General features: G+C 43.7%; 1 protein-coding gene across 7 annotated transcripts in view; it reads right to left on the minus strand.

Annotated features, from left to right (window-relative positions):
- Nucleotides 1-20,410, minus strand: part of SLC11A2 (solute carrier family 11 member 2) — a 51,412-nt gene that overhangs the window by 17,967 nt on the left and 13,035 nt on the right. For 2 of the 7 annotated variants that reach the window (XM_067696536.1, XM_067696531.1), the window contains exons 1-4: nucleotides 13,496-13,612; nucleotides 2,330-2,401; nucleotides 713-864; nucleotides 30-155 (exon numbers count right to left, since the gene is read on the minus strand). In XM_067696536.1, coding sequence (XP_067552637.1) covers nucleotides 30-155; nucleotides 713-864; nucleotides 2,330-2,363 — 312 coding nt within the window. In that variant the 5' untranslated portion in view covers nucleotides 2,364-2,401; nucleotides 13,496-13,612. Of the gene's footprint in view, nucleotides 1-29; nucleotides 156-712; nucleotides 865-2,329; nucleotides 2,402-13,495; nucleotides 13,652-20,410 lie in introns of those variants that run through there. The other 5 variants (XM_067696533.1, XM_067696537.1, XM_067696534.1 and 2 more) reach the window with 5 other exon arrangements.

Consider the following 20,410-nt stretch of genomic DNA (forward strand, 5'->3'; position numbering starts at 1 on the left):
ACGGGAAAGGGGTAGGACTCGATGTTCACCTTAAATCCAGCCACTGCTCCAGACTGCAAATCAGATTCAATGTTTCCTGGATCCAGGTAGGCAATGCTCATAAGAAATCCCGGTCCCGTGAAAGCCCAGAGTTTACGAAAGCTAAAACAAGAGTACTGTACAAGAGAGGAAAACAGGTCAAAATGATTATCACCTCCAAACTGCTGATCTATTTTATCTATTATTTTGTCACATATAAAGCAGCAATATTAGCTTCGTAAGAACATTTAGGAAGTTGGATACTGGGTGTGCCCAAGTTTCACGTCCATCTTATCCACTTCTCATCAATAAGCTGGCCACCTCTCTGTCCAAGTAAGAGGCCTTCTCTTACCTGCTCTTTCCAACAGCCTTTCATTCTAAAACCCAAGCAATAATATCAGTACCTCTGTGCACAACCACTACCCAAATAGGACAAAAGGCACTGTAAAAAAGGGAACATGGAATTCATACTTTCTTGGTGAAAAAATGCTCACTAGTCCAACTTGGCAACGGGTTTTTCAAGGCCCTCAGTTTCCTTATCAGTTTCTGTTTACCCTGATTACAAAAATTCAGTCTTCAGAGACTGCGTGCCAGAATTAGACCTGAAGCTGTTGGTCTGGAGTTGTCCAGCAGACTTGCCACCCATAGGTTGTCCCTAGATAATAATGTTTTCCTCCAAGGACCTGTCACTAACCTCCTCCTGAGGAATGGCGATCTTCTCATCAAAGTACGTGGTGAAAGCGTCCTCTGAGTGCCCCCCGGGGGACTGTGGAAGAGAGGAGTTACTGTAGGCAGGGTTGATGGCCCCAAGACTGGCAGAATCCCCGTGGTCTCCAGAAGCATCTTCTGAATTAACAGGTTTGAGAAGAAATGAATTAAAGTGAACAAAATACACTAACAGCTCATCCTTAGAAATGCTGATATTAAATCTTTTTAATACCTAAATGCACAAGATGAACCTGACTCTCTCAATTTCTAGTACTTTATTTTTATTTATATTTTTAATAAATTAATTTTTGAATAGGCAATATGTTCACATGGCTGAAAATTTGAGAAGTACAAAAACGCTTATGATAAAAAGCTCCCTCTCACCCCTGTGCCCGTCACTCAGCTCTACATCAGTTTTCAGCATGAATCCCACGATGGTTTCCCCCTACTTTCACACTTCTATCCCCATTTGCCAATTTTTAGAACCATTTCATTTTCTTCTAAAAACAGTGATGTCTAGGGCTCAATGTATTGAATAACATCCCCAGACTAGTCCCACTGGTAACCTAAAATCCTAACTTTTAGAAGGAAATAGGTCAGTCTAGTGGGACCCTCCCCTCTCTCCTCCTCCCTGCCCCCCATTATTTGGTTAGGACTTACTCAAAGAATCATCCTTGGCCATTATACCTCCATCAGGCTTCTCCAAAAATGTGTAAATTGCAAACTCCTGCCACATTTCAGGCTAAAATCTGAAGCTGCAGGGAAACCACCAAACAGGAACCCTCCTGACTAAGGCCTGCAGCGAAGAGCTTGGGAGGGAGGTATCACCCTCCTGATAGGAGGGCTCATCTCAGATTAATCGTCAGTGTTTCCTTAAATCCTACACTTTGCAGTTAATTTTAAAAGCAGGGAGGGGGAGGGTCTGGGAGAAAAGGGCTAATACAAAGCCCAGTTTGCTGTAGCCTTCAAATGGCTATTTTTAACCACAAAGCTCTAATCTCAAGGTTTCCAAGAAACCTTTGCAACATCCAATCAGAAAAACAAAAGCTTTCTTTCTATAGGGAACTGATCCACTTCACCTTAAGTGGCCCTGATCTGAGGAGGAAATGTACAGAAAAGGAATGGAAATTCTAAAGGAGAAATTTAGAATCAGGAAGAATTAGTCAAAGCACGTAAGAAGTCTCATTAAATACACTATTAGGTGCTGGCTCAGTATTTTACTGTTCCATGCATATCTGAAGCGCCATGAGCAGACAAAGCACTCTAGAGGTTTTATGCCAGGTCTGCAAATAATACTGCCTTTACAAGCATTACTGCTATAGAAACCAAACTTGTAGCTAATCTTGGCTCATCTCAAAACTGGAAGTAAGATATGAGGCAAGTCTCTGTGGTTATAAATCCATTTTCATTTACAGCCTAAGTTACCAGGTGGTGACCTCTGAATGGAGCAGGTCTCCATGATGATACTGTTGGCTGGGGGAGAGGAGGTGGGGACAATTTTTGTTGGAACGGAAGACAAGAAGGACAATATGGTAAATTTCTGTTACTGGCTTAAGCCTAATTCCAAATAAAAATTAGACAATAACACAAAGCTGTAAATTACCATCTGGCATCTTCTGCTCAGGACCCAACACCATGGTGGATACCTGAGTGTCTGAGTTCTTAGAATAAGATTCTGGAAAGGAGAAAAGAGAGGGAGAGGAATTAGCAAGAACAAACTAAAACCAACAAGTTCAGAACCAGCATTCTGTTACTCTGTATGACTGAACCCTTACAATGTTAAAAGAATAATTGTTCTATTGAATTAGATAACCTTGAAAATAATTACAGTTTTCAGAATATGATTAAGAGATATTTAATAAAAAATGTAAAAGTCTTAATCATGTTTTTGCTGGCAAGACTTCAAAACCAAACTGAAGCAAAAGGTATTTCAGGGAAGTGGGCAAATAGTTTTTAATAAGCATCTACAGAGAGGCTGCTAGGCAATTACCCAGTCTCTGCCTCCAGATTAACCCAAATATTTAAAAGACTGACCCCCCCCCCCCGCATTTTGATGAGTTTTTAAGGACAGAGATCTATAACTCTCTTTGATCTAACTAACAATTTAAGCTCATGTTTCAATTTTCTGGAACAGGGGAAGGGGAAGCACCTCACCAGCACACTGGTAGTACAAGTAGAGGGTCACTATTTCCCAGCCTCACATTTCCCTGAAGAGAGACTTCAGCTGTAAGGTTTCAGGTCTCATTCCCCAACACTTCAACAACTGGGAGAAGAAACTAATGAGAGCTGAGGCACCAGGAGGACAAGGCAGCATGCCTGCACTTCTCTCCCTCAGCAATAAGCAGCCTGAGGCGGGGCTGGCGTAAGGGGGTATCCCAGATGTCCAGCATCCTATTGGGTTAAGTTTAACTGGGGGGCAGGGGGATATTACTAAGCCCATTGGGCCACAGATCTATGGCATATTCTCCAGTCAACCCCACCAATAAGGCTGATTTTGTAAAATTTTGATCTACTGATTAAGGAATCTATTTCTCAGTTGATTCCAAATTTAGAAAGGGAAAGGTAAGCAGTATTAATTGTTAACTGCCCCCCCTTAGATTCCAATAACAACTATCCTACTGAAAAAGTGATGAAGCCTCCCCTTAGCTAACTTTTACTAATTAAATAATCTTTTCCCACTATTGTACCTTTATTGCCCCTATTTGAACAGTGCTCTACTTTCTTTGATAGTCTATCGACATATTCTATACATATTTTGCAAAATTACAGAATTAAGACCTGAAGGGGGTTTTAGGTTTCATCTATCTTCTGGAATGTAAAACATATCACCACTTGCTAATTTGGAAAACATAATCTTTCATGTCTATAGTCACCAATATCAAGTATCTTGTTATAATGAACAATAGTAACGTCCTTCCTATCAGAGTTTGAGCCACCAGATGGTTTCGCCAACAGATCCCAAAACTACTGACTAAATCCAACCCCTCTTTCAGCCAGTTACAATAGCACCTCACCTAAATGGGATTTACACATCCGACCACTCAGTAGCGGTGCCACTTGGATTCCAATCACAGCACGGCTCCTAGGCCCCACTCAGAGCCTTTTTACTTTTATTTTACATATCATTCTAAGAAGCCAGGATAACACACAATAAACTGGAAACCACAAATCAGATCTGGGACTATGGCTCTTACAGGGAAAGTCTTGGGCTATTTGATATGAGGCAACTTCCTTACACTTCAATCAGCTCTGAGAACATTATTATGAAGAATATTACTGGGAGGACTTCCCTCGTGGTCCAATGGTTAAGACTACACGCTCCCAACGCAGCGGGCCTGTGTTCGATCCCTGGTCAGGGAACTAGATCTCGCATGCCGCAACTAAAAGATCCCACATGCTGCAATGAAGATCCCGCGTGCTGCAACTAAGACCCGGCATAGCCAAATAAATAAATAAATATTTTAAAATATATATATATTATTGGGAATTCCCTGGTGGTCCAATGGTTAGGACTCCGTGCTTTCACTGCCAAGGGTGCAAGTTCGATCCCTGGTCAGGGAACTAAGATCCCACAAGCCACACGGAGCACCATCCTCCCCCGGTCCCCGCCAAAAAAAAGAATATTATTATTGGGAGTTCTCTGGTGGCCTAGTGGTTAGGATTCTAGGCTTTCACTGCTGTGGCCCGGGTTCAACCCCTGGTTGGGGAACTGAGATCCTGTAAGCTGCACATTGCAGCCAATAAATAAATTAATTAATTAAAATAGGAAGAAGTGCAAAAAAGCATTAACAGTGGTTATTTTTTAAAAGAATACTAACATTATATTATTATTAAGAATAACTCAAGTTTCTAATTGCAGCCCTACTCACGAAGAACCGATTCAATTAGATTACTTTTGTACTGATGACTGATACCCTGTTTCAGAAGGCACAGAAGTGTTTAACACATGTGAGTAAGATTCCTATCCAAAACAGGCCTTTAAAACTTATATTTAAAAAGCAAGGGGCTTCCCTGGTGGCACAGTGGTTGAGAGTCCGCCTGCCAATGCAGGGGACACGGTTCGTGCCCCGGTCCGGGAAGATCCCACGTGCCGCAGAGCAACTAAGCCCATGTGCCACAACTAATGAGCCCGCACTCTAGAGCCCGCGAGCCACAGCTACTGAGCCCGCATGCCACAACTACTGAAGCCCACGTGCCTAGAGCCCGTGCTCCACAACAAGAGATGCCACCGCAATGAGAAGCCTGCGCGCTGCAACAAAGTGTAGCCCCCGCTCGCCACAACTGGAGAACGCCCGCGTGCAGCAATGAAGACCCAACGCAGCCATAAATAAATAAATAAATAATTTCTTTTTTTAAAAAAAACAAATTGAGATAGTAGTGTGTTTTTCCCCAAGTCTGAAATGTGAAAAGGTGTTAAATAATTTTAAACAGAAATATCTCAAGATAAAATTTTTAATAATTACTATTAGTATTTTAAGTGATTACTCCCATAATTACTTATAGAGCCGATAAAATACAAGAAGTCTGGTTTTCTCTGTGAAGTCTCAGAAATATATTATTCCAAGAGAGGAAATGATTCTAGATTCCAACTTTTTTTTTTTTTTTTTTTGGCAGCACCTCTCGGTTTGCGGGATCTTAGTTCCCTGACCAGTGATCGAACCAGGGCCCCGGCACTGAAAGCACCGAGTCCTAACCACTAGGCCGCCAGGGAATTCCCTAGATTCCAACTTTCTCATCAAAACATTGAGTCAACAAACTATAAACTCCACTGTTTATAGTGTCTAGAGAATATAACTAGGGCAGGGAATAGAGGGTCAGTATGCTTGGTGTGCTGCACAGTATTTAAGTCTCCACGAAAATTTAACACCCATAAGGAAGCAGTAAGTTAAGAGTAAGACAGTTTTGCTCTCTAGGACCATACCACCAGGTCATTTCAGTCATTTAATTACGCTAAGAAAAAGATCGGGCTGACCCGGTGGAGCAGTGGTTAAGAATCCACCTGCCAGTGCAGGGGACACGGGTTCGAGCCCTGGTCCGGGAAGATCCCACATGCTACGGAGCAGCTAAGCCCGTGCGCCACAACTACTGAGCCTGCGCTCGAGCCCTCAAGCCACAGCTACTGAGCTTGAGTGCCACAACTACTGAAGCCCGCGCGCCTAGAGCCCATGCTCCGCAACAGAAGCCACCACAATGAGAAGCCCGCACACAGCAACGAAGAGTAGCCCCTGCTTGCCGCAACTAGAGAAAGCCCGCACGCAGCAACAAAGACCCAATAAATCAGCCAAAAATAAATAAATAAAAAGAAAATTTAAAAAAAAGAAAAAGATCAAGTGGAGATACAAGCAACAAGAATCAATCCAGCAGTACTCTGATAACTATGATTAACACTGCTTTGATATTCTAGCTCACCCCCAATCACTAAGTGTCACCTTTTCTTAAAGCCAGTAAGTTTCCTCCTCTCGAACAGCAATCGACAGCAGGAAAAAAATGGCACTCATGGTTCAATGTAATAACTATTTTATCTGATTCCTTCTCAAAAGTTGTAAGACTATTTAAAAGATAAGAATGCTAATTACATTTTCTGTCTAAATGTCAAAAGCCTACATATCCTTTGACGCAGCAATTCCATTTCTAAGAATGCATACTAAAGAAACAGTCCCACAGGAAGTATGTGCAAGAATATTTCCCACAGCACTGTTTGTAGTGTAAAAAGACTGAAACAACCTAGTACATTTATAGGATGGAATGCCATAAATAAGGCAGATCTATATGGATTAATAGGAAACAATCTCCAAGATATACTGTGAAGTTAAAAACCCAGTTTATAGAACAGCATGCTATCATTTATGTAGCAAAAAAGAGAGAAAGAGAGAGAGAGAGAGAGAATACACACATACATGTACGGACGATATCCAAAGGACATGCCAAAAACTGGTATTGCCGTCCCTAAGAGGAAGCAGTGGGGGAGCACAAAAGAGGTCAGGAGAAAAGGAAGACCTCTCACTGAATATACACTGTATACGGTTTTGCACTTAAAAAAATTTTTTTTACCATGTACCTGTATTGTTTATTTTTTTAAAACATAAAGGTCACATAGGTTTACTCAGTTTCTCAACGAACACCTCAGGGACGTTCAGTTTCTCAATGAACACTTCAGGGACTTACCAATTCTCTCTGATAAAGCTTCACAATGCACAATCAGAGATCTGAAGCCGTCTGGTTAGCAGGCATATATGGCCTCAAGCTTAACTTACTACTACTTTGACTCAGTGTGCAAACAACCAAGCTCTGAAATTGTGATTTGGAAGTTTCACCTGAATGCAAAGAATTAGAAAAATTCTCCTCAGGAAAGTGTTTCCTGACTCCCTAATTTGGGTTAAACGGCCCTCTTTCATGTTCCCCCAAAGCACCTGCTGCTTACTACTATCATATCACCCTATCCTGAAAGCATTTATTCCCTAATACTATTCTTGCAACTCGTCTGTAAGTCTGAAATTATATCAAAATAAACAATTATACCGCCCCAAACACATACTAGCTATAATAAATGCCGAACATTTAATTAATAATAATTCCATGTGTTCTCTTATCATTTACAAGAACTCTAGAAGAACAATTTGGATAGCCCAAATCAGTTTTTAAAATTGCCACCAAGAGGACTTCCCCGGTGGCGCAGTGGTTAAGAGTCCGCCTGCCGATGCAGGGAACACGGGTTCGTGCCCCGGTCCGGGAAGATCCCACATGCCGCGGAGCGGCTGGGCCCGTGAGCCATGGCCACTGAGCCTGCGCGTCCGGAGCCTGTGCTCCGCAACGGGAGAGGCCACAGCAGTGAGAGGCCCGCGTGCCGGCAAAAAAAAAAAAAAAAAAAAATTGCCACCAAGAAAGTATGAAATACTGAGTATTAAAGCACATATATAACTTCAACTTAAACGTTTTCCCCCTATGGTTAAAAAGAAATTTGAATTTAAATTAATTTTTTTCTTATAAAATTCTTCTACAGAGAGCAAAGGCACCACAAACCATTTCACTGATTTTAGAACTGCGTTCATTGTTGCAAAGGTCTCCCTAAAATTAATTTTAAGTTTCGGAGAGGAATGTCTTTGAACAGTCCTCTAATTCCTCTCCCCTTTTTTCCTCCCCCCACCTTGTATAAATAAAATCAGAGACAACATTAAGTAGGAAAAGAAGTTTCATAGAGGCAACTAGAGAAGTGTGCATGGAATCAATTGATTAATGTAAACAGGAAGGGCTTCCCTGGTGGCGCAGTGGTTGAGAGTCCGCCTGCCGATGCAGGGGACACGGGTTCGTGCCCCGGTCCGGGAAGATCCCACATGCCACGGAGCGGCTGGGCCCGTGAGCCATGGCCGCTGAGCCTGCGCGTCCGGAGCCTGTGCTCCGCAACGGGAGAGGCCGCAACAGTGAGAGGCCCGTGTACCGCAAAAAAAAAAAAAAAAAATGTGAACAGGAATGTTTAAAGTTGCTGCCAAAGCCATCTCTTCTCCCTGTTGATGTTTCCTCAGCCAACGTTCAGTGCCATGCTGGTGACAAAGTGGAAACTGCCAGATGTACAGGCTTTAAAAAGTGATCCCCAAGTTGTTTATTAGAGAATAAAAAGGAGCTGTGATAAAAAAACAATTCCATTTGTTTTGAAGAAAATGTAAAGATTTCCAGATCCTTCTAAAATTCCCTTTTCTCTAAAGGTCTACTTTTAAGGCTAAAGCACTTGATATTCCTACTAAATCATGACTGTTCATCTAACATCTATGCTGTGCAAGATGTTCTGCATGAAGGTGAGCTCCTGCCCCTGATGACTGGGAGTCAACAAAACTGAAATATTCAGTGGTTCAAACAGATCTAACTGCTGTCTGAACCCTACGTATTTTAATAAGGAATATTACTAGCCATTTTTTAAAATGAGAAATTATTACTTCCTCTGTTTTTCCATTCCAGGTCAATAAAGAAGCACCAATTTCCGAGTCTTTCCATCAGGATATACATTTAATTAATTCCAAAACTCAATTTGCCCCCACTGGGGATGATGGGAGAGAAACAGCTTAGAAAAGCCATGTGAATTTCTAAATTATAATTGAGGATGTGAAGTTTGGAATTATTTTTTCAATTTGAATAAAAAATAATCCTATTTTTCTCTCATTAAAATGAATTTGATATAAAATGACAAAATGAAAAAAAGGTTGGAGACAGATTACATCTACTTCCTGACATGAACAAAGCGAAAAGCCCCTCTGGTGTTAGTATAAGAAAAAGGCCTGGAAACTCTAATACCCTTTAGCTTAAGAAAAAGGCCTGGAAACTCTAATCCCCTCTACCTAAGTGAGTAATATTTCGGTAAGCTGAAAGTCACACAAGCACACCCAGTTCATAAAGTACAAACAGTGTTGCTATTGTACAATGTGCTTAACACACATCAGATCCTCTCTCTCTCTCTCTCTCTCTCTGGCACAATGGCCACTGAGACAGACTGTTCATGTTACCGACTTTGTATTCCATAGTAATAATCTCAAAATTGGAGACACCTCCCTTAGTCTACCAGAGAACTACAATTTTCAGCTCAGCATCAAGTTTGCTACTTCCACCTGAGTTAGACTTTTGAAAATCTGTTTGACGGTTGAAAGGAAAACCTGACATGGAGAACATCTAATGATAAAGAAAGAAGAGAAAGAGAAAATCTTAAGCAGCAAGAAGAGGAGAGAGGGGGTAAGATAAGGGGAGGAAGAGTACAGTTGATAATAAAACCGGCTGCCTGGGTGTCAAAGACGATAACAGTGGGGAGAAACGTGGCCAGGCTGTCAAGAAGTACTGAACTTTTAGACAAAAATATCACCCATCAACCAGAGACTTCAGAATTACAAGGGCCCAATTAATACCCGTTAAATAGAGCTCTTCACTTTCTCTGCTCAGAGCTCTGAGGCTTAGCCAGCTTCAAATCTCCTTGACTGCTCACACACCAGGGTCACTAATATCTTACTTCCAGAAACTATAACTTGGTCTTTGTTCCTCCCGACTCTCACAGTGTGAGGCTTCCCCCAATTTCCTCCCAACCTGAAGTTTACAGCACTGCATTTCCCTTTCGCGGCCCAGCCTGGCCTCCTGGCGTGACACATCTACCCCGGAACACAACTCCGAGCTCTGTGAAAATTTCAAAGACCTCTTTACAATGAAGTAAGAAAGTCTATTAAATCAGTCTATACCCACTTCTTGCCTCAGAAAAAAAGTGCTTTGCCCTTATACTTGCTTAAGTAGCTGTTCTCTGGCAAATGTGAAGAAAGATTATTATTAGATTACATTCAACTTATTTATTCCAATGACAGATACTGGCCCCCCAATGCAGACTGACCCTAACAATTTTAAGTACATATCTTCCTCAATGTTTCTTTGCTTAAAGCAAAGAAAAACTGTCTGTAAAGACAGACAATACATATAAGATTCTCCAGCCTCATACATGCCTCCTTCTGCTCTTTGGAACCTGCTACAAGTTCAATAGTTAACGTGTAGCCTCCTTTCATTACCTAGGAATTTTAATAGACGCTTGATTGTTAGTGATAAATGGGACCAAAACAAACAAAAATAACCCACACAAGATGACCTACTAGCAATAAGCACAAAGACAAGCCTGAGAACCCTAATTTCCTAATTTAAGTCTTTACTGGGAACTGGTCCTTACACTAAAAAATGTAAGTTACTCTGACCTTAAATTAAAAGTGGAAGACTTCCCTGGTGGCGCAGTGGTTAAAAAATCTGCCTGCCAATGCAGGAGACCCAGGTTCAAGCCATGGTCTGGGAAGATCCCACATGCCTCGGAGCACCTAAGCCCATGCGCCACCACTACTGAGCCTGAGCTCTAGAGCCCGCAAGACACAACTACTGAGCCCACGTGCCACTACTACTGAAGCCCGCGCACCTAGAGCCCATGCTCCACAACGAGAAGCCACCGCAATGACAAGCCTGCGCACCACACGAAGCCTAGCCCCCGCTCACCACAACTAGAGAAAGCCTACGCAGCCATAAATAAATTAATTTTTAAAAAAGTGGAAGAGGAATTAGACAATAAATATATTTTTATCATCCCTGGCCAACTGTTTTATATTCCATTCTGATGTTATTATAGTTCATAATACATTGTTGTTTTATTATATCCATGATATTCCTGATGATACCCGGAGGCCTTGTCTTTGTGTCTCCAGGGGCCAATAAATGTTAATTGTTCAATACATGTCTGTTAAATTATCAAAAGAATAAATGGCATCGGATGGGTGAGACAACAAGGATCTAGGACTTCTAACTCCTTACATTTGGTACAGTCAAATACTCCCTGCCTCTTCTTTTCCAAAATATTTTATTAAAACCAGAGGGACTCACATGATAAAGATGACAACAATATTAAGGCAAAAGGTCTTCCCTTTCTGCCTCAAACACTCAACTCTTTAAAGGTGTCACTCCCTGTCCTTATTAAAGCACAGAGGTTTCACAAAGACACTGTCCTCCACTCTCACCAAGCCAACATCCAACTTTCAACCTTATACAAGTACTAAACTATCTTACTCCAAAGCTAAATAACTAAACTCACACTATGTGTACTTCAGTCAAACTAGGCCAGCAAGACTGTGCAGTAAGCGATGTTCTTTTTAGTAAACTCAAAGTTTCTCATTTTGTGATTAGTTCCCAGTAATGCTACCTATATAAACAGCAGCTTTCTTGGAAGGGAAGAACTGGAAGACAAAAAAGTCTTCCATTAGAACCTTCCAGACAGTACCAAGAGAATCTGAGAGGGACTTTTAAGCTCACAGAAAGGGCATAAGTATGGCAGCAGACATACACAGTAAGGAAACAGGGAATAAAGATGTCTTTGATTCCACAGCACCCATCCAAGCTCTTAGCACTATAGGTCAAGTAGAAAAAATGCTGCTTTGTATCAATAGATACGACTCTCTAACCTCTAACCTTCACTTCACTGAGTCAAAACTGAACCAAAGCTGCTTAGGAGCTCTGTGGAGTATTCCAAGGGATCACCGCTGATTTCCTAACAGTAGAGGAAGATTAGATTAGAATTAGAATTAGAATGGGGAAGATTAGAAGCTTCCCCATTCACTACCAGAAGTGCTGCCAGGCTGCCCAGAAATTCCCCGCCCAAGTCCCAGCCATCCGGGAAACATGAGAAACCAAGAATGCTGTAATCATGGCCTTTTTGGTATTGGGTCCAAAAAAAACTGTGTCTAGGCCAAGACTGTAAATGAAATATCATCCAATGAAAAACTAAACAGTCAAAGAAGTTTTCATTTACCCAACACAGCTATCATGGACAGACCCAGTACTGTATAGAGGAAGTTTCCAACCTTATTTAATGATAAACACCCAGCAGAAAACCTCTAGTCACACGTTAACTATACTATAGCCTCAGATCATGAATGACGTGGATGGAAAACAGGCCTAAGGGTTCATTGGCAATAGGCTCACAGGATTTTGAAGAAGGATAAGTAATAAGGTCAGAATTCTTTTAGTGTGGAATCTTTTAGGGGGAAGAAGGTACTTGTAGGTAATAATAAAACTCTTAAATGCCAGGAATTGTTCTAAGCACTTTAAGAATATTAACACATTTAATACTCACCACCAACTCTTTAAGATTGATATTATCAACCCCCATTTTAAGTATGTGGAAACAAAAGAACAAAGAAGCACCTTGCTCAAAGGTTTACAGAGCCAAGAAGTGCTGCAAACTAGTCGGGGTTCAGATTCCACTAGAGTCAAGGTAGAAACACAGTGTCCCCTGGTTTCACCAATATTCACTAGAATTATGACCTCTGGAAACCCGTCTCCTCTTGCCTCCCCTTCCATATAATTTTTGCTTTTGCTTTTCACTTTAAAGAGATGTCACATTCCCTTAACTTCATAACGCTCCTTTGAAAGCAGTGCACGATATGAGAGTATCTTCACTTGACACACAGGAAATTCCAAGCCCAGGTTCCCCAACTTCTCCCCCAATGATGCTCTTTGAAATAATCTTATATATGAAGGGAATTTGGGGAAACCAAGTGAAAATGAACCCAAAGGCGTAACATCAAAAAAATTAGCATAGCTTTAAAAGCAGGGACATATGAAACCAAACAAATGGAGAGCTGCCACCCCACTCACATACCGTGCACAATAATGCCCCCTACAAAGGTGCCTGGAGCCTGGAGGCTGCACAAACAGCCCTAAAACCAATCTACACACAAGTACTCAGCGGCCTGCCCAGGCCCCTCACACGAAGGCGCTCCCTGGATGTCGGCTGAAGTAAAATGAATTCTTTTGTTGAAGTGGGGCGAAGGGAAGCCCAGGGAGCAGACGGGCGCCAGGTCTCCGCAGATAAGAAGGCGGCCGCGGGGACCTTGCCCCGTGGCCGTCGGCCTCTTCCGCGGCGTGAAACGGGGTCAGCGCACCGTCGATCACGGGTCCCGGCCCCGCGGCTGGTCCGGCCGGGGGTTCGGCCATTTCTCTTAGGCCGCGAAGGGAAAGGGGTGAGGCCGCTGCAACCTCTGGCGTTTTCTTCCCGCCCCCCCGCTCCCTCCTCTCGGTCTTCCTTCGAATAATGCGGCTCCATCTGGACCCCGCGCCCAGGCCCTCAAAGCCCGTGCCGCCCCTCGCAGCCCCGCTCGGCGCCCCGCACGCCCCATTCTGGCCCCGGCGCCAGCTCCCAGGGTAGCCCTCCATCCGGGGAACCCGGGGAAAGCCGGGCGTCCGCGTGACCTCTGACCTGCCCTGCACCCCACCTTACCGGCTCAGCAACCACCTGACAGTCTGTCCCCGCGCCAGAGGCTCCATACCCCTGGAACCAGTGCCACGCCAGCCTACCCCCTACACGCCCCGCGATTGGCCGACAGGACCGCAGCTGCACCTTCCTATTGGCTGGATTCTCCGTATTCCCCTCGGCTGCCGGCGAGCAAGGCGGGCCGACGGCAAATTCCGGGGCTCCGCCCTCCCCAGGTCAGGCTGGAGGCGGGGCCACGGCGGCCCGGGCGGGAGCTGTCTCCTGCAGAGCTAGTGCTCGCGCTGGTCCAACCCACAGTGTGGGTTGGAGTCTTCCACCCCGCTGGCAACCTGCAGACACGTAAGTTTCCTGCTGTAATTCGCCGCGGCCTCACGTTAGGTCCTGGAAATCAAGATCATTTCTTCTGAGACGCGGCTCTGTGAGAGATACAGCTCCATCCTACAAAGTATAGCCACCTGGCGGGACCATTTCCTCTCGGTCCCAGAGCCACATCATAGTATCTGCTGCCCCACCAACAGCACCCCACACCTGGGAGGAACCGCGAAACATCAGCTAGTGCAGCCATTTCGGCTGCATCAGTTGCCCTATTCCCAAGCTTCGGTAATGAATTGTTTTCCGCTGTCCTACGCAGCTGCCTTACTTCTTCCCCCAAACTTTATTCTCCATCTACCCAAAAGTAGTCCCACTCCATCCGCAGTTTCAATCTCACAAACCAGAGTCTTTCTCTGCAGATGATGACCAGACTTGTGGTGCTTTAGAGTGGAGAAAATAGTCTGACTAACCACCCTAATTTTCTACAATGTCGTTTAGAGCTAACAGAAACATTCTTAGACACCCCTCTCCCCGCGCCCCCCATCGCCCCCATAACTGCTTTCATTAAAGGTAACCAAGCTTATCTAACCAAGTCATAGGCCTAGAGAGGAAAAGCATAAACCCCTCCAACATCTTTCTTCCTGTAAAAACGGCTAGGAGAAATTTTTATTAGTTGGTAAAAGAGTCCAAGAGAAGAGGAAAGGAGAGTAAACTGCAAAAAGGAAAATCCAAATAAAGTACAAAGTAAAAACAAATTCAAGGACCCAAAAAAACTGGGCTGAGCTTCATCAGTTATCTGGTACAGGCTAGTTTCCATACAGAATTTCTCCTAGAGAGAAAAGAAAATGCACAAATTAGTTCTGAGAATCTCTCTACAGCACATATGGGGAGTTTCAGAAAGGCTTGATGAAGTCCCTCCAGACCAGAACCTTTCCTTTGGGAACTTCTACTGCAACTAGAAAATAACATGGCTGGAGCCATCCTTCTCTCGTTCCAGGTCTGCTCAGGTGGGCAACTTCCCTGGGCTGTTGCATACTTACTTGCTGGCTACTTACTTAGCTCTATGTGTGGAGCTGCCTCCTTCTTAAGCTGTTTCTTCATTGTGCAGGCTGGGTTTAACTTTTCCCAGTGCCGGCTCCTGTCTCCTGCCTCTATATATGCAGACAAATGTGCCTCCCTTGGTTAGATAAGGGCACTTTAGGCTGCTCTGGGCAGCACATTGTTAAAGACACCGCATGGAATTTCAAGAAGCAAACCACACCCTTCAAAGCATAAATTTCATCTTTGACCTCTCATGAAAAGGGAAGCATATATACCTGCCACTCCTGGGTATTGATGAACAATGAATTGCATTTGAAAACTTTTATTCTAAGATTTCATCTCTGTCTCATTTCACAGGAGCTAGAGGCAGGCCTGTGTGTGCCAGTGGTTGAAAGGGGTGGAGAAAAAGGAATTGCTTTCCTTCAGGATGCCACTCCCCTTGGAGGGAAGCTGGTTTGGGCACTTGAACCAGGGCTGCATGTGCACTAGGACTCTGCTCCCCTGAGACGTAAGCTGAAACCAATTAACCCCAAGCCTGACAGTCCAGATATTTTCCACATAGGTATGTGCAGCACCAATGCAATTATATGCAGTCTCAGAGTATGGGTGAAAATGCCAACCAGTCCATCCCTTGGGATCAGAAGGACCCGCTGGCATCAGCCTGGTCAATCAGTGATCCACAGGTGGACAACAAAGCCACACAAACCCAGGACTCTGTTCCTGATGTCAAAGGGAAAAAGAAAAAACACCTGAGACTGACAAAAAAAAAAAAAATCCAGAGCAAGCCAGGATTTCTCAATCCAGGAAGAGAGGAGCTGGAAAAAAAAGGGGGGGGGGGCGTGGAATTTGCCTCAGACAAATATAGTTTAGTACGCCAGCTGGAGGCAAAGCTGGAAAGGAGAGGCATTGGAGTGGGGTGAGGAGAATGGGTAGGATACTGGAAGGAGGACCTTGCTGGCTTCAGGAAGTTTCCTGGTAGTTTTAAGGAAAATCTGCTTAAAAAACATATGCAATAAATGTGATAGAAAAAATTACGTTAGAATGGAAAAGAAAGAAAAGCAGCAATCAATTCATATCCATCTTCTAGCAAGAGGCTCTAGTGCCTACACAGAACAGCCATAGAGTCAGTAGAAGGAACTATGGATCTTCTGTCCTCGACCCAAGATGAAGATCTCTTCATTCAGGTACTAAAAGTCATCTCATTACAACTTGACCTATCTCTTTGTCCTTGTTCTACAGCAGACAAGTTCCCTAAGGCAAAACTGCCTTAGAGGGCTTCCCTGGTGGCTCAGTGGTTGAGTGTCCGCCTGCCGATGCAGGGGACACGGGTTCGTGCCCTGGTCCGGGAGGATCCCACATGCCGCGGAGCGGCTGGGCCCGTGAGCCATGACGGCTGAGCCTGCGCGTCCGGAGCCTGTGCTCCGCAACGGGAGAGGCCACAACAGTGAGAGGCCCACGTATCGCAAAAAATAAAAACAAAAAAAACCGCCTTAGATTGGGGCTCAATTTGTTCCCCTTCATGGGAAAGTAGAAGAAAAGAAGAAGAAATATGAAATCACCCATGAACTAACCTGTTGCAGGAAAAGGCCCTGTTTTGGTTTAGGACTTCCAAAATAGGAATGCATTTTACAATGAGACTCTACCATAGCCCCCTCTATTGCCTCAGGAATTGCTCCCAACGTACACACTCCACTCTTTCCTACTAGATCCCCACTGTTCACTTATAGTAACTGACAACATTAATGGAATTCTTATTATGTATCAAACCCCATATTTAACACGTTATAAACAGGAATTAATCCTCGCAATAAATTTGTGAGGCAAGAACTGTAATCTTTATTTTGCATATTAGGAACCTGAGTCTAAGGGAGGTTAAGTAACTTGCCTAAAGACACACAGCAAGTTAGTGACAGAGCCAGGCTTTGAACACAAATTGGTTAGATGCAAGAGCCAGCACTCCAACTACCATACCATAATGCCTCCATCTTACACACCTAAAACAATTCCCTTCCATTCAAATCTCTAGCTCGGAAATGATCTCTTTTATAAAATCCTATTAATGTAAATTCACTGAGCATTCCACATTACCACGATAGCCAACTGATTTCTAAATAGATGTGAATATGTATCTGCATCATGTGTGCTCTTTATTTAAATAGGAGACTTTTCCTCCCATAGTCACCTCCCATCCATTCTCCAAGTATTCTTTTTCATGCTTTTGTTTTCCCTGAAACAACTGTCTGAAATTCACTCCTTCCAACCCTCCCTTTCTGTCGGAGGACGCAGGCAACAAAAAGTGCCCATCAAACTGAGAAAGCACCTCGAGACAGAAAAGCAAGGCAGGCAGCTCCATATAATCAATGGATCAGTTTATTATATGGTAACTTACTCACAGGGTGGGATTGGGCAAATAACGATCCAGAGGCATTCGCAACTGCGCTCCACACCACCAAAGGGCCATTGGGACAATTTTACAGTTAACCTAGGGTGTGGGGGTAGGTGCTCGAAACAGGATGAGCATTCCTAAGCCAAGATTTATGAATGGGTAACAAGTCTCGAGGGAATACATCAGCGAAGGTTGTCGTCATTGTTTGGGGACCAACAGAGCATCGGGGCCACCTGGTCCTAATGATTATAAAAAAATATCTATTAACTACAAACCACTTGGTAACAGGGAAGTGATTCACGGCACAGTACAGTCCTGGGTTGGGTCAGGGGAAGGACAAGAGGAACTGTAAGGGTCAAGATGGCGTCAGTTACGCTAACAGCCATATACCTTCCTTACCTGGAAAACTCATTATTGTTGTAGTTACTGCTATTGTTATAGCTTCCACTAAAATATCCCCGTGTTGGAGCATTCCCTGACTCCTCCAGGCAGCATTAGCTCTACATTCTGTCTGCTACCCAAACACTCCTTACTCTACTCTAGCCCCAACTCATTCTGAATATATTTATTGAAAATAACTACACACCAGGCAGAGGATGGGTGGTACAGATACAACACAAATAAGATAAGCACAGCCCCTTAGTGGGTTAATATTTGTGTGCTTTCTTCTCCCACTAAAATGTGAACTTCTCAATAGGGGCGATTATCTTATCTTTGTACACCAGGTGCTAACAAAAGCCAGATACATAGGAGGTGTTCCATAAATATATTATCCCATTTTTTAATATGTTATGGCTGTCAGGCAATGAAGACAAATAACTAGGCTATATCTGTTTATATTTATGTTTCTATTTCCAAAATTGAGTCTTCCTCTATCCTGAAAATATTCTTCCCTGTGATAATGCTGGAATGCACAGGAAGGATCCCCTTTGAGAAAGAAGGACTTATTACCCCTGTTTGGAGTGGGGATGCTGCTGGCCTCAGGCCTCACGTCAGGCCCCTTTCTCAGGCAGCCCACATCAAATGACTGATCTATGTGGGAATGTAAAGATTCATCCCTCTCATCCCAACCGGGACAGCTCTGAAGGTTGGCTAAGCCTTTATCCTGTATCACAGCTCAACTTCTCCTGTGCAGACTGCTTCCTTCCCTTCCCTTAGTGTCTATCCCAAGATCACTTCCTAATAAACATACTGCCTCCATCTTGGAGTTGGCTTCCCATCCTACTACTTTCTGTATCCGGAAATTAATGTGTCTGAAAAAGTGATCTGCACTCCTCTACTTCCTTAACACTCATTTTTCCACCATTTTGTGATCCACCCTAGAAATTACTTTCTCGTTAGCTAATTGAGATCATCATTGCCAAGTAGAGTCAGAACCCACGAACTCTTCAACTTTCTCCATATTTGAAAGGTGCTACCATTCCACTTACAACTCTTTCTTCGGCTTCCATCACACTCTGCTCTTTGGGTCGTTTGAATTGCTCTTTCCCTACTACCTTCAACTGGGACTTTTCTTCCTCCTACTCCTTACATGTAGGCATTCCTTAGGTTCACTCCTTTGTCGTCTTCTAATTCGAAACAATCTGTCTGCAGTTTCAACGTAATAATACTGGGGACCCACTCAGCATTAGAGACATTCATGGGACAGGTTAGAGTAAAAAGAACAGCCTCTTAAGGGTAAAATAGACCTGGATTCCAGGTCAAGCCAACTGAGAAACCATGGGTAAATTATTAAATCTTTGTGTTCCATTTCTTTATCTGAACTGGGTACAATACCAGCCTCATAAGGATGCTCGCCATATTTTTTATTCCCCAAATGCACCAATGTTCTCTTTTCCCTTCCTGTCTTTTCACATATTGTGCCTATGCTGCAACATTCTTGCTCTGTCCATCCTTCATCTAGCTAACTCCTACTCACCATTGATGTCTCACTTTAGATGTTCCTTCCTCCAGAAAGGCCTCTGTGATCCCAATATCTGAGTGAGGTATGTCTTCTGTGACACCCTATAGTGTATTCTTCCCTTTCCCGTAGCACTATCCCACGGAATTGCTTTGCCTGTTTGTCTCTAATCCTCTTTGAGGGCCAGGACTTTGTCCTGTTCACTCCTGTATCCTCAGGGAGGACTCCAAGGCTGGCAGCATCCCTTCACAGCCCCAGCACCATTTCACCTTCCTGAGGATGAGTCTTGAGGGCTACTCTCTGTAGCCTCTTTCCCCGAGCTACAGCTGCCACTTTGTCTCTCTTCCCGGATATCCAGCTGGAAAGTCAACATTGCTGTATCCCAAACTATCCTCCTCTCTACTCAGACCATCTTGTTCTTACAATCTGCCTATATTTGCAGTTTCTGGGGCTTGAAAATGGAAAGTTCTCATGGATTCCTCATCCTCCCTCTCATCAAACGATGCCATGACTATAGCGTATCTGCACAAGGTCAGTTGTCCCTGTCTTTCTATTTCAGCTGTCACCTTCCTGCTTAGGCTTCCACTCCTCTGACCTCAACAACCTCAAGGTCCTCCTGATCAATCTGATCTTTTCTCTTCCCCACTTAGAAACTTCCAAAGGCTCCCTATTGCCTACAGAGAAGAGGAGAAGGAAGGGGAAGAGAGCACACATTAACTGAGTGTTAATGCCCACATTATCAAATTTAAATACAGAATAGATTTTTCGTCTGACATTCAAGGTTCCCCACACCATGGTTCCAGCCTTCTTTCCACCTCACCATCTCTCCACCATGTAAACCCTTCATTACAGTTGAATTTCATATTCTCTCCATCCTGAACACAACCTGGGCTTGCCTGACCCTGTGCCTTGGCTCCTACTGTTACCTCCACCCACACTTCGAGTATTGAAATCCTGTCCATTTTTCAAGACCTAACTCAAATGCGACCCACCCCTTAAAGCCTTTCCTGATTCTCTCAAGCCTTTCCTGAACACAACCTGGACTTGCCTGACCCTGTGCCTTGGCTCCTACTGTTACCTCCACCCACACTTCGAGTATTGAAATCCTGTCCATTTTTCAAGACCTAACTCAAATGCGACCCACCCCTTAAAGCCTTTCCTGATTCTCATGGGATGTGACCTCTTCTGCTCCTGAATCTTTGTGCTTTTTTTGGCTCATATTTTTTCTTTTACTAATTATTTGTTTATTCTCTAATTTCTGCCACTAAGTTGTGAGCCTCAT

This window comes from Pseudorca crassidens, chromosome 11 (genome assembly GCF_039906515.1).
Source record: "Pseudorca crassidens isolate mPseCra1 chromosome 11, mPseCra1.hap1, whole genome shotgun sequence".
NCBI classification, from domain to species: Eukaryota; Metazoa; Chordata; class Mammalia; order Artiodactyla; family Delphinidae; genus Pseudorca; species Pseudorca crassidens.